The sequence below is a fragment of the Euphorbia lathyris genome, chromosome 2 (genome assembly GCF_963576675.1).
Source record: "Euphorbia lathyris chromosome 2, ddEupLath1.1, whole genome shotgun sequence".
NCBI classification, from domain to species: Eukaryota; Viridiplantae; Streptophyta; class Magnoliopsida; order Malpighiales; family Euphorbiaceae; genus Euphorbia; species Euphorbia lathyris.
Window position 1 is genome coordinate 50,172,636 of NC_088911.1, and position 12,841 is coordinate 50,185,476.

At 31.9% G+C, this 12,841-nt stretch overlaps 1 protein-coding gene across 1 annotated transcript; it reads right to left on the reverse strand.

The window, feature by feature from the left end:
- Positions 1-8,638: 8,638 nt before the first annotated feature.
- LOC136218146 (uncharacterized) lies at positions 8,639-11,866 on the reverse strand. Its single transcript, XM_066004905.1, has 5 exons — positions 11,685-11,866; positions 11,401-11,559; positions 11,213-11,293; positions 9,141-9,264; positions 8,639-9,059 (listed from the first exon to the last, which is right to left on the reverse strand). Exons 1-5 carry the CDS (start codon positions 11,807-11,809, stop codon positions 9,012-9,014), a joined length of 537 nt encoding a protein of 178 aa, XP_065860977.1. The 5' UTR covers positions 11,810-11,866; the 3' UTR covers positions 8,639-9,011.
- Positions 11,867-12,841: the final 975 nt, after the last annotated feature.

A 12,841-nucleotide genomic window follows, 5' to 3' on the forward strand; every position in this document is an offset into this window, starting at 1 on the left:
ACATTTTGAAAGTCTCCAAATGCCTTTAATTTACACAATTGAATTGAAATCCTTTTGTGGCTTATTTTCCCCATTTTCACTCTCTTTAACCTTCATAATCACAACAATTAACAAATCAAGGCCAAATTCACCCAACCAAATACATTTGAAATATACACATATATACAAAAATAGAGTGAAAATACATATATATACACATTTTTATCTAAAAATAAGGATATATCTATAGATAAAAACGAGTAAAAGATACTATATGGTATAATAAAGAAAATGAAAAATACTAAATATAATGCATTCTTATTCTAATTCAAAACATGTAAAACAATGAACAAAGTTCATAAATGTGAAGAATAACATTTGGTTCAAACTAGTTTTAAGTAATAAATATATAGAAAATAACTTCCATCCTAAATAATGACTAATATAACTTAAATGAGCCAAAAACTATATATATATATATATATATATACAAATATAATACTTTACAAAACCAAATCAAAATGAATTAAGTTCCAAATATAAAATATATAGCTACATAATACGTAATTAATAGTTATAGGACTCAAAAATAATTTTTATAAATATATTTCATAATTAAATACATATGTATACAAGTATAAATATCAAAAAGTTGAGAAAAGAGGGTTAAAAGAGGAATTTTCGGATTCCAGCATATTACCGACGGTAAATCCGTCGCTAATCTGCTGTTAGTGACAGAAATGGAAGAATATCAACAGCAGTCCTTATACTTTCCAGATTCATTAGAAGGCTTTAAATCTACTCTATTCTATCATTTTGGGCCTCCGAACTACCCCAAATCGGGTCATAGTCTACAACGAAACCTCCCTAATCGATGTTTTATTTTAAAACGTTAATTAAAAAGGATTTTTCTAAAATTTATATATATACAACGTTTTAATCCCGAACTACCCTCAAACGGGATCACGGTTCGTATTGGGGACTTAAGACGAGGTTTTTTATTTCAAAACAAAACCAAACGTTTATTTAATACGTGACGGAATTTTAAATAAATACGGAAAAATAAATAAATGTGATAAATAAATAACTAAATAAATAAATAAAACTACATCCTAAAAATAAATAAATGAAGAAAATAAATAAAATAAAACGAGTCTAGTCCTCGGATAATACCTCAAGATCGGTATTGACAGCTGAAGTCGGTTGATTCCACGAATTATGATTTTTCGGTGTTTTGGTAAAATATTTAACTTTTAGGAAATTTGGATTTTTTAGGAAAAAAATGTTTTCTCCCAAAAAATTAACTTTCTCTCTCTAAAAATGTCTAGAGTGAGAAGCTCCCCAAAAATCCTCCTCTTGAATGCATGGGGATCCGTGCCTTTTATAGGCACGGATCCCCAAAAGTTTTGGGCGTCGCCCGACGAGAGTTGGGCATCACCCGACGAGAGTTGGGCGACGCCCAAAACAGGTTGGGCGGACGCCCAACTTTGGTTGGGCGAACGCCCAACTTCTGTTGGGCACGCGCGCCCAACCAACGTTGGGCACGCGCGCCCAACAGACGTTGGGCGTTCGCCCAACGGATGTTGGGCGTGCGCCCAACGTAGGTTGGGCACGTGCGCCCAGCTGCTGCTGGGCATGCGCCCTACACTGCTGGGCGCGCGCCCAACTGCCGTCGGGCGTGCGCCGATCGCCGCTAGGCGCTCGTCCAACGCCGCTGAGCACTCGCGAGCCGTCCACTTGACGACACGCAATCCTTACGGACCCTTTCGTGATTTTTATTGTTTAAATTATCGGAATGAACCGCTTCAACCGTCTTGTTATGGGTTTTCGTCACAGGTCCTCCGACTCGGTGTCTACTGGTGGCTTTAATTAAAGTCCGTATTTGGTAAGAAATACGGCATGTGTACACAGTTGAAAGACCTATCGGGTATGGCAAAGAAGTGTTGAGTAAGACTATGCGGGTTAGGCAAAATAATGAGATATCTCAATTATATTATATTGTGGGGATTGATACATACGAAGATTATCTCTCGGATGGATACGATTTGCGAAATATTTATTGATATACAGTTTATGAAGTATTTATTGATATACGATTTGTGAAGTATTTATTGAGGTACATTTTATGAAGTATTTATCGAAATACGATTTATGAAGTATTTATCGAAATACGATTTATGAAGTATTTATCGAAATACGATTTATGAAGTATTTATTGATTTACGGTTGATTTTAGCAAATGGTTAATTGCAAACCTATTTATTTTGTATAGTTGTGATTTTAACCAAATAAATGTATATAGCTATTTTGAACACGAGTTTTATCTTAAGTAATTTAATACATTGATTTGCGTTTTGACTATGATTGGTATTTTGAGAATAAGTACTATTTCGAGTATTTTATTATTTTAAGAATATGAATTTTATATAATGTATTTTGGAAATTAATATATATATAGTTATTTTGAGTATAAGTATTTTATGTAGTTGATAATTACTTACTGAGATTTTTATCACACATTTTTAAATGTTTTAATGTTTTTAAGTGAGAACGTACAGGATAGAGAGAAGGTTACCGACCGATTAGGCAAGAATCGGAAGTTGTTGCTTATTGTTAGAATTATTATTAGAACTTTAGTATTTAACTGTAATATGATGAAGTTGGTAAATATGTTGAGGTTTTAATGTAATAGGAATATGGATTTGTTTAGAATATACATTTAAGAGGAATACTTTGAAAAGTTTGAAATTTATGATATTTGGATAATTTGGAGACTACTAAGTGTTGATTGAGATCTTTTTATTTCACACCTAATGCCGATTGAGGTCGTTCAGGGTCGGGTGTGACATCAAAGGTATGACCATGGTGAAAATGCATACCATGTGTCGATATGGAGTGTAAATAGCGAAGAATTTGCTTGACTGCTTTCCAATGCTCTAAGGTGGGGCAATGCATAAATTGGCTTACTTTGTTGACTGCAAAACTAATATTTGGTCGAGTAATAGTGGTATATTGCAAGCCACCCACAATACTACGATATAATCCGGGATCATAAAATGGTTCACCACCGATAATAGTTAATTTACTTGACGGACACGACGGGGTAGAGATACCATTGGCACCTGTCATCTGAGCCTTGGTAAGGAGATTCTGTATGTATTTATGTTGATTAAGATGGAGACCTGAAGTTGTCCCTATGAAGCCTCTAGACCAAGAAAATAGTTTAGTAACCCAAGATCACGGATGGGAAACTGAGACTGGATTTGAGAAACAAGCTTCTGAATTGCAGTAGTGTGAGAATCCATAATAAGTATGTCGTCAACATACAATAAACAAAACAACTTAACACCTCGATGATTAAAGGAATAAAGAGATGAAACGACTTTGGATCACACAAAACCGAGAGACACTAAAGCTTGAGTGAGACTACGATGCCAGATACGAAGAGCTTATTTTAACCCGTACAAACTCTTCTTTAATCGACAAACATGAGATGGAAATTGAGGATTGACAAAGCCTAGGGGCTGCTGCATATAAATAACATCATCAAGCTCACCATGTAAAAATGCATTGGAAACGTCCAATTGTCGAACCGTCCACAATAAATAAAACAGAAAGTGTTAGGGAATTTATGAAATTTGTGGAAGAATGTTCCCAGTCTAAGTATGCTGATAAGTCTCTTGCTGGGACACTAATGGGTACTTTAACCACTATTAAGTTTGATGGTTCTTGTACCATGCATCAAGATATTATTGAAATGTCTAATATTTCTACAAGACTAAAGTCTATGGGAATGGAAGTGAATGAAAATTTCCTAATAACGTTTGTTCTTAATTCCTTACCTCCCGAGTATGGTCCATTTCATATGAACTATATGGTTCAACCAGAAAGATCTGTGGTTGAAGGAAATGAAAATATGGTGTGTAAACTTAAAAAGTCAATATATGGACTAAAATAAGCTCCCCGAAATGGTATCTTAAGTTCAATGATACCATCACATCTTTTGGATTTAAGGAAAATATTGTTGATCGATGTATATATCTGAAGATCAGTGGGAGTAAGTTTATATTTCTAGTTCTGTATGTTGATGATATCTTACTTGCAACTAACGATCTTGGTTTATTACGTCAAACCAAAGAAATTTGAAATGAAAGATATGGGTGAGACATTCTATGTGATTGGAATAGAAATATTTCATGACATATCACAAAGATTATTGGGATTGTCTCAGAAAGCATATATTAAAAGGATTCTTCGTGGCATGCTTTGAGGCCACGATTCATATGGTTGCAGAACTTTATTTCAGGACTTGGAATTTTTGATAGTATTGTCAAGCCACTGAAAATTTATTGTGATAATTCTGCAGCAGTCTTATTTTCTAAAAACGACAAGTATTCTCAAGGTGCTAAGCATATGGAAATTAAATACCTTGTTGTTAAAGAAGAAGTTCAGAAACAAAGAGTGTCAATAGAACACATTAGCACAAATGTTATGGTTGCGGATCCGTTGACAAAAGGATTATCCCCTAAGGTGTTTAGTGAACATGTTGAAAGAATGGGGATTATCAAATATCATTAATGATGATGTTATAATTATATTTTATGATATAATGTATTTGACACTCTGAGCTCATTTACATATTGTTTCTGATATAAATTTTTATATCTTGTTTCTTATAAATAGTATATATACATGAATGCATAATGGGCATTAAACAGGATATAGTCTCTAACAAAGACATTATTGTTGGACCATCATGAAAAACTTATTATAATTTATTTTGAGTATAAGATTTATATTGTGATACATGGAAGGGACTATGTCGATGAACTGACATACAACCGCTATGATCCTTATTAGTCTTATTGCTTAACAATGACTTTATGTTTGACCAGTATGGTAATGGGTTTATTTTTTAATGCGCGCCTTATGTTTGTTATTAAACTGTATATATATAATTTCACACGGACCAAGTGGGAGAATGTTGGATTTTCCATAATTTATATCAAGTTAGAATATGGTCCTAGTATATTATATACTTATGTAGTTTGATAAAATAAAACAATAAATGCTATTGGTCAGTTCACGTAAGGGTACGATCAATCATCATGTTTGATTAACCAAAGGGTACGTTGAATCCTATTGGTTCATTAATGAAAAGGTACCTTATGGATGAAGAGATACCTTGATGGAAGGTATATTTATAGAACATAAATCAGAATTGGTCCTCTCTCTAACTTATCTAAAAGTCGTTTTCTCTCCATCTAGAAAATCTGTAAAGTCTAAAGGGTTAAGTGAGAGAAACACAATTCTCGTGATTCCAGAAGAACTCGATTATAATTATCATGGATCAAGGTACGCTCTTCTGACTGTTATTAAGTGTTTGTGAAAATCATCTTATTCAAACATCTGGGCAATTATGTTTGTCTAATATTATGATGAAATCTAAGATTTCTAACACAGGAATCACATAGAGCATGATCTTTATTATTATTGAAAGGAATATTATTCAAACAATGTGCTTTCTTAATAATTGGAAAATTTGCATCGCCTAATTTAGAATGCCATTGCGAAAGAGAGACATTAAAGGCTCGAACTCTATGAGGTACGGTCGGCGGAAGGGACATGGTGTATAGACCATCTTTATTTTGTCCTTTGTAGATTTCCTTCTTTGTCTCCAAATCCTTCAAAACAAAGTGATTAGCAAAGAACTCAACGGAGATGGGATTAGATTGGGTTAGAGAGGAAACAGACAGTAAATTGTGAACAGTTTTAGGGACACGAAGTATATTTCGAAATTGAACAGAGGAATCAAAAAGACGTAATTTAGAATGACCAATGTGAGAGATAGGAATTGTATTACCATTGCCAACTGTAACTTCTTCAGGGCCATCATATTCTGAATGAACAGTGAGATTCCCTAGGTCCGCAGCTAGATGATGAGTGGCTCCAGAGTCAACAAGCCAGTCAGTAGTGCTCGGTACAAATGTTGTTTAAACCCTACTCCTTTTTATTTATTTGATGTAAACAATTAAACTTTCACATACTTTATAGTTAAACTCTTCTTACCTTCTTCTTACAAAGATAAATTCTTTTACATTTACACTCTTTTTATACCTTCTTCTACTTACCATTTGACATTCTTCTTCTTACACTATTCATTCTTCTTCTTACTCTTTTCGCTTCTTTATAACAATTAAGGTATGATAATTACAAATTCTAACATTTTTTTATACTTAATTTTACTTAACTAAGTGATATTGTTGTTTTATTTTATTTATTAGGAGAAAGTACAAAAATTGACCATTTTCAAACATAAACTATGTGGTTTAAAAGTTGGCAAAAATGTATTTTGAGGTTGATTTCGTTAACAAATACAATCCAAATTGACTAACGGTATTAAAAAAAAAATCAAAAGTCAAAAGAAAAAGAGTTAATCTTGTCTTTGTATTTATTTATTTTAGAAATTAAACTCTTTATTATCTAATTGTCACAAACAACCCACAAAACAAAAATAAAAATTCAAACTTACTATCTCTCTCATTTCTTTCTCTTCAAGTCTCTCTCTTTCAAGTCTATTTACTCCGCCCCGTACCACAGCTTGTATAAATAAATAAATATAAAAACGAAATTAACTCTTTTTCATTTGATTTTAAACTTTTTTAACACTGTTAGTCAATTTAGATTATGTTTGCTAACGCAATCAACCTCAAAATACCTTTTTGTCAACTTTTAAACCACATAATTTATGTTTGAAAATGATTCAAGCCAGATAGTTTATTTTTGTATTTCCTCCTATTTATTATGCTTCAATGATTTTAGTGTGAAAGAACATTAAAGGATCTTCCAACAAATAAAGTATGTAAATTTATTTATTTACAAATGTATAATTTATATATATTTGGTTGTATATTTGTAGATAATTATATTTTTAGTTAGTAAATGATTTAGGTAATATATTTGACAGGTAATTAAACATATTTTTATATAGTAAATAGGTTAGTGAAATATATTTTTAATTTATAAATGAGTAAAGTAATAAATATACTAACACAATTAAAAAAATACATATGCTAATAATTAAATCTATCACAAATAAGTTAATTATAGATTTATTTTGTTAATGTGTTTAAATTTTTTTTATTATGTTAATAATATAATTACAAATAACAAAAAAAAAAGTAAAAAAACTAATTCAATTGGGTTAAGGTGCAAAAATACCCCTAACGTTTTGGACCAGAAGCAATTTTATCATTAACGTCTAAAATGGTGCAATTTTACCCCTAACGTTGGAAGCCAAGAGCAATTTTACCAGACACTATTATAAAATACAGATATTTTTGTTCATTATTCTGCATCAACTGAAAAATAATAATTCGTTCTAAAAAAAAGGATTTCATGTTTTTTATAATTTAATTATAGAATTTGAGATTAATATTTATAAATTCGGTGGATTTTTTGAATTTTTTTTGTCTAATCCGTACAAAAAAACAGTATTTTTTTTATTTTTTTTCACATCCCAATGAATGTTTGTGATTTGTTACTGATAGAATGACACACGTATGAAATGTAGATAACAAGATTCATGACCGAGAAGATAGTTTGATGAATTATTTCTCAAATTGATCCAATTTATTAAGGTTAGGGGTAGAATTGCTATTGACTTCCAACATTAGGGGTAAAATTGCACCATTTTAGACGTTAGGGGTAAAATTGCTCCGGCTCGAAACGTTAGGAGTATTTTTACACCTTAACCCAATTCAATTTATTGATAAACTTATTTGACAGATTCAATGTAACAATTAAACCTAGTTATTTCAAATTTTTGATAACTTAATGGCTAAATTTTCTCTTACTTGGACACATTAGATTCAAATTTCTACCATATGGTAGATAAATAAAGTATAAATCTGCCTTTATCCAAAAAAAAAAAAAAAAAAAAAAAAAAAAATATATATCTTTATTTTTTATCACTTGAATATCTCCTTTTACTTACCTTATCAATGTAACTCAATAGTAATGCATTTCAAATTATCAGTATGTCCTTAACCTTTTCCCTCTTTCTCTCTCCTCTCTTTATATTCTTCCTCTCTACAGCAATGAATTTCAAAGTGCTTCTCTCTCCTACTATTTATTTTTTTGCCATTAAAGAAGGTATTGCCTTATTTTATTTTTTAAATTTCTCCCTTGATTTATGCTTTGTGTTTCCTGAACTTGTGCTTTGCAGGTCTCCTCCTTTTAATTTCTTCCGTTGGTACTATTTTCCTACACATAACTGATACTATCAAAAAAGTTCCGAGAATTGTTTTTTGCTCTGCCAGAAAGAGACTTCAGCAGGCAGAGAGAGAAAGAGAGCTTATGTGTTTTCCTTCTTTCATTTGAAAAAAATATTTAGATTATTGAATTTTGAGGCTGATATTAGATAAATCTCAGCGATACAGGAGAGCTTCCCGGCAATTGGGGTGCACCGGTACCCTCAGCCACCCCTTGCCTCCACCTATCTCCCTTCTTTCCCGAATTGTTCTCAATATATATATAGAAGGAAAAAAGATTGATTCTTTGTTTCTCTCTAGGTTGATTCCACCTTCCAAAAATAAAGAAAGCAGAGGCTCAAACACTGTAATTGTGAAAATGAGCATCATCTACATTGCAAATGACGGAAAAATTAATTTGCTAAGTAGCCACTCGATGCATACTCAATTATAAATTAGTAACAATTCAATAATGAGAAGAGTGAACAATTTTTTGAGAGTATTATTTGGCATACGAAAACCGCGAGGGCATGCAGCAGACAGCTATCGAAAACTGGATAGCCTGCCATTGATTTTGCTGAATGAAAAGCCAGAGGCAGTAGAGTGAAAAAAACAGCTACTAATTCATCCTATGCTGGAAACTGTTTCTTCAGCAACACAACTTGAAAACTGTCTTAGCATGGAATTATATGTTTTTGCTGTGAAAGTTCATGCTAAGGTTTGAGGGCGGTAAGCTGCATTCCTTCAACTACTTTCCTGATCGCATAGGATGCGTTACTATTACTGACTCCCACCACGAGAATGCAACCTCTTCCTTTCCAACACCAGCTGAAAAGGGATCAATACAATCAACACTTAAATTACTAACTTCTTATAAAAAAAATTCATTTTGTTGAATGAACGGCTTACCACTTTCTTCACCCTTTCATTAGCAGCAGGTGTTCCTCCAATTACACATTCTGGGAGATACGGACTTGTAACTCGCACTTCTTTCATAACCACTATTGTAGTCTTCTCCCAGCGCACTGGAAGCCTGGTTTATAAGCAATAAGATTGTGTATAAGATCTGATAACTGCTCGTTGAAGGAAATGTAGCCCTACTTAGAAAAATAAATTCCATAGTACATAACTCATACTCTGTTTGAAAGCTTAGAGTTATGTGCGACGTGTAGTTCAACAGTATGAGGAAAGAGATGATATGAGTTGTTTATTAATCAATCAAATGGAGCTCATAATTCCTGAACAATTCTTCATAGTAGAGACAATGAACCCATAATTATATAAGTTGCAAAGTTTCACTTGGAGCAGAAGATTCAAACAGCACGAACATAAGAAATTATCAATACATTCCAAGAAAACTGATAGAGGTATGAGCTGAGGATTTTCTATGCAAATTTTGACTCTGTAATCAGCTAGAAGAGATTTAGGAATTCTATCCAATCTAGGCCTGAACCTACCAGTGAATGAATAGAAAAGAGAATCCATATAGCCGACTCCAACTACTCAGGAGTAAGGCTTGATGTTGTTATGCATGTACCTAACAGTGAATTTTGATTATCAGTATTATGGTTTTGAGATCAGAATTTACAAATTTATAATTAAATTACTGTTCAATTTGAAAATTATGTAGCAGTGGTATGGTTTAAGTTTTTGGCAGTGAAGACCTAGGAAATCTGAGAGTCTTATGCCTGCTTTATTTGAACCCAGGAAAGTCTTTTGGAGTCAAAATAGTTATCTTAATACTACAAGCTCTACAAGAACTAGAAAGTGCAAAACAGTGGCTGTCAAGAGATAGGTAATAAATTCTCCTTGTACTTCTGACAAGACAATCCTAAATTTTCAGCTTTGTCGTTTAAACGCACGAATGCCAGTGTGAGAGTGAGACTCCTTGCTCCTCTTTCTATTGTTTTCCAATTTCTGCTTCTAAAAGGATTTTGGACTATTGTTCCTAGCAACTCAATGACATCCAAGACCCTCCTTGCGCTAGTATTCTCCAAATTCATCACACCAGATGCATAAACTTTGAGCTCTAGCTCCCAAATAATTTTCAGATCATCTACTAAAATCATAATAAAACACTAAATAACTGCATATATGAATACTTCTCTGCCATCTCACGCCAAAAACTGCAGCATATCATCTTACACTTGGCAGACCTTTTGCCATCACACCACCACAGAAAACAATTTGCACATTCTCATTTTAGTTTTAACTGAAATGCCCAAATTAAAAGTTAAGTGACACATACATGTAGGATCATTGAATTTCCTTGTGCTATCACACATCTGTATCGTCTACTAGTTTCTCCCTGAATACTTTATAATACTATGCTAAAAATAGTACAGTTACTAACTTCCAAGCGTTTGTAGACCATCTTTTGTCAAGACAGCAGAAAGACAATCGAAACATCTGTTTCAACAATCACATCCTACAAAGAATATATAATATTTGCAAGCTTCCCAACATCCATTTTATCTCCAACCATCCGCTTAGTCTGTGGCTTTGGACAAAAAATCTTCCTAAAGTCCTAATAATATAATATACGGTCTCCTAAGTCATATTAAGGTCTGCTAAGTATCAAACCCATGGAAGCCTCCAAGTGAACGCACATCCTCAAAAAATAACTTGTTCAAGCCAACAAAATCCATATCCATTATAGGATCACATCAAGATAGTTTAAATTATATATTGGAGGTGCACCTTTGATTTCATGTTATAAGGCAACAAGCCCCAACCTGTTATTACTTGTTATTAGCAACACTAGAAAATCAAATTCTTCAACAAACTATAGTAAATATCCCATAATTAGATAAGTTGAAACTCAACTCCGCTAATTGATTTACATATGCAACACTAAATATTAGACAAACTGAAAATTAATGCGTAACTTGCTGGATTGCATAGTTAAAATAGAATGAGAAGGGAAATCCAATACGTCTAGGAAAAGGAATGAAAGCATAGAATAGGGATAAGAAACATACGTCTTAGATAAGGCATCAAAAATGTTCTGAGCTTCAGGGGTGACACCCACTCCAATCCTTTCCGCTTCTGCTTCAGCCTGCCTGTGACCCAATCGATCCCAAAATCAGTCACGCATAAAAACAAAAACACTGAAGAAAAGGGGCAATATCAGATCCGAAAGTAGGTTTATACCAATTACTGAAATCACCTTAAGGCCAATTCCTCTCTAGCTTGAAGGCTCTGAAGATCAATATAACACTTCTTGAAATCAAGTGGATCATCGGCTTGACCGAGAAATGAAAACTCTTTGATATAATTAGCTTTCAAAAATCTTATATTTCTCCTAGTCCCAGCTTTTGATCCCTCTTGTGAATTAAAATAGTTAAGGAATGTCAAACACAAAAACAAAGAACAGCAGCAATCCAAAAAATTAGGGTTAGATAAACAAAAACAAAAAATAGGAAGCAAAATGAAAGTTGAAAAAGAAGGATATGAAGAACAAGAATGTTGGAGGGGCGGTCGAAGGTGATGACTTGGCCTTGGAATTCGTCACCTAGAGTAGTTTTGATTGAGAGCAAGCAGCCCACTGCAAAGTCCTCACTGTTGCTAGCTTCCATGGCTGCCCTCTAACAATCTTTACATTCAAATTCAATCACTATTATTATCATTTGTGTTTTATGTTTATGAAACTATGTTCATATATCTAGCTTTAGCCCATTTTTTCTATCAAAGGAAAGAAAAAAGCTTTAGCCCATTTTCGTTGGGTTGGGCCAATAGGAAACAGAAATTTTTTCGTCTTTTCATAAAGATAATTGCAACGAAAATATATTCTTTTACGAAGAAAATAATTACGTCGCATTATAATTTTGAATTATATTAAACTAATAAAATTATTATTTTTTAATATATTTTAAGGAGTAGAGTTTATAGATTTCAAGATATAATATTTAGAGTTTAAGATGTATCAATTGGAATTTAAATTTTTAAAATTAAAATGTAAAAATATATTTTATTTATTATATATAAAAAGTAATAATATATTTAAAATTAAATTTGATAATAAGATTTAGTTATAATATTATCGTTATTTATGATATTCATGTACTAAATTCTTTTATACAGTAATGTTTAATAGTAAAAAAAAATCATGTTTAATAGTCAATTCTGTAATGCAGTAATGTTTAATAGTCAATTTTCTTTTTCATGTTTAATAGTCAATTATTTTTCATGCTTCGTTACAAAGAAAAAATATAAATTTTTTCTTTATATTAATTTATTTACATCCATTATAAAATAATTTTATTTTATATTTAATTAAAAATTTATTATATGAATAAGTCAATTGAATAGTAATTTTAATTAATTAATAAATTTTTTTTTTTTTTTTGATGAAAATGTGTATAACTTCATTAGAATAAAATAAAATAAGTACAGCAAGAATACAACAGTAAGGAATCAAACCTTACAAAGTCTACAAAGAGACTAAAACGACTATAAAGAGTAAAAAAGTCTATAAAGACATAAAAAAACACAAAACAACAATGAAACATATATTTATCGTAAATATAATTCTTAAAAAAAATCCAAATATAATTTTTAAGAAATCATTAAACATTTCTACTTCTTTTCCGTTTAGCACTTTTAATTTT

Excerpts from the sequence above, each read along its gene's own strand:
- LOC136218146 (XM_066004905.1), bottom strand. The coding sequence starts at position 11,809 with ATGGAAGCTAGCAACAGTGAGGACTTTGCAGTGGGCTGCTTGCTCTCA. Across the intron at positions 11,294-11,400 it reads AGAGAGGAATTGGCCTTAAG|GCAGGCTGAAGCAGAAGCGG; the intron begins GTGATTTCAGTA and ends ATTGGGTCACAG. Across the intron at positions 9,265-11,212 it reads TTTGATGCCTTATCTAAGAC|GCTTCCAGTGCGCTGGGAGA; the intron begins GTATGTTTCTTA and ends CTTATAAACCAG.